Below are 1318 nucleotides of genomic sequence, written 5' to 3' on the forward strand. Positions count from 1 at the left end.
GGAGGAGAGGGGTGGAGGACTCTTAGCTACTTCAGCCTCTACCAGCAGGAAGCACTGTGGGGACTGGGGCAGAAGCAATGGGGGAGGAGGGGAAGGAGGCAAGGGGGCAGCTCCAAGCTATTCCAGCTCTTGCCTTGGCCACCAAGGGGTGCTCTTGGGACCATGGCAGGGGACATCTATTGACTTTTCAGCTTGCAGTGGGGAGGGGGCCCCCAGATCTAACCCCTCAGCCCCCACTGCCCTCCCAGAGCTGAGAGAGAACCCAGGCATCCAGGCTCCCAGCCCTGCTGTAACCTCCAGCCCCCACTGCCCTCCCAGAGCTGAGAGAGAACCTGGGCATCCGCATTTCTCTTCTCTCAATCACTCAAGAAGTTGGTGCAATAAGCATCTCCCATCCAGAATACCTGGGTTCGATTCTCAGATCAGGACAAGAGAGGGAAGAAAGGGCAAGAGCAGCTCCTGCTCACCGGGGCTGTTGATGTACATGTGGATGGGCTTCTTGTTGCTCTCTGACTGCAGAAACAGCAGCTGGGCAATGACCAGGCTGGCCACCCCATCGTCAATCTGCAAGTGAGGGGAACAGGTGGGTGACGTACACAACCAGCTACCCTCCTGCCCTGGAACCACCCTGGATCCCCCCCTCCCAGGCCTGGCTACATCCGTGCCTACCTCTGATGTCAGGCTGGAGAGACCAGGGGATCTGGGAGCCTGTACAGGGGATGGGACATGCCAGCTCAGGAGAACACTGAGGCCCCATGGGCCCCCTGCCAAGCTGATCCAGTGCCCCAGAGGCTTGGGGACAGCTCCCACGGATCTGATTCTGGGCTGAACCAGGAGGCCTAGAGGGGTTCTGGTCTCATCCTCCAGGCCAGGACTGCTGGAGGGGCGGGGAGTGAACTCACCGGTCCCATGACACACACGATGCGCTCCCTCAGCAACCGGGAGTAGATGTCATAGGCCCTTTCGCCACGGCCCTGCAATGCATATGGGAAGCCTCAGCTGAGCCAGAGGGGAGGCCTCAGGCTGCCAGGTGTCCCCCCACTCAAAGGGCCAAGGGAACAGCCCAGAACCCAGCTGCATCCTTTGGGCAGGGAGTGGGGGGGTGGGGAATTAGACAATGGAGAGTCCCAGGTGGGGGTGAAAGAGCAAGGGGAGGTAAGGGGTGCCTGGGGGAGGCTGGAGGGAGATCCAGCCAGGGGCACTCACCGTCTGCTCCACCACAATGGGGATCAGTGGGATGTGGGCAGCAGGCGAGCGGTGCAAGCCCCGGGAGCCCAGCCATACAGCACGCTGGGGCCAGGGGGCAGCAAGGGGAGGG

The 1318-nt window shown here is 61.5% G+C and overlaps 1 protein-coding gene across 2 annotated transcripts in view; it reads right to left on the bottom strand.

Moving 5' to 3' along the window:
* Window positions 1-1318, bottom strand: part of CLPP (caseinolytic mitochondrial matrix peptidase proteolytic subunit) — a 5820-nt gene that overhangs the window by 4154 nt on the left and 348 nt on the right. Inside the window, exons 2-4 of one of the 2 annotated variants that reach the window (XM_006023392.3) lie at window positions 1207-1290; window positions 903-974; window positions 468-564 (exon numbers count right to left, since the gene is read on the bottom strand). In XM_006023392.3, the coding sequence (XP_006023454.1) occupies window positions 468-564; window positions 903-974; window positions 1207-1290 (253 nt within the window). The remainder of the gene's footprint in view (window positions 1-467; window positions 565-902; window positions 975-1206; window positions 1291-1318) is intronic. The other variant, XM_014519894.2, reaches the window with a different exon arrangement.

Source organism: Alligator sinensis, unplaced genomic scaffold (genome assembly GCF_000455745.1).
Source record: "Alligator sinensis unplaced genomic scaffold, ASM45574v1 scaffold707_1, whole genome shotgun sequence".
NCBI classification, from domain to species: Eukaryota; Metazoa; Chordata; order Crocodylia; family Alligatoridae; genus Alligator; species Alligator sinensis.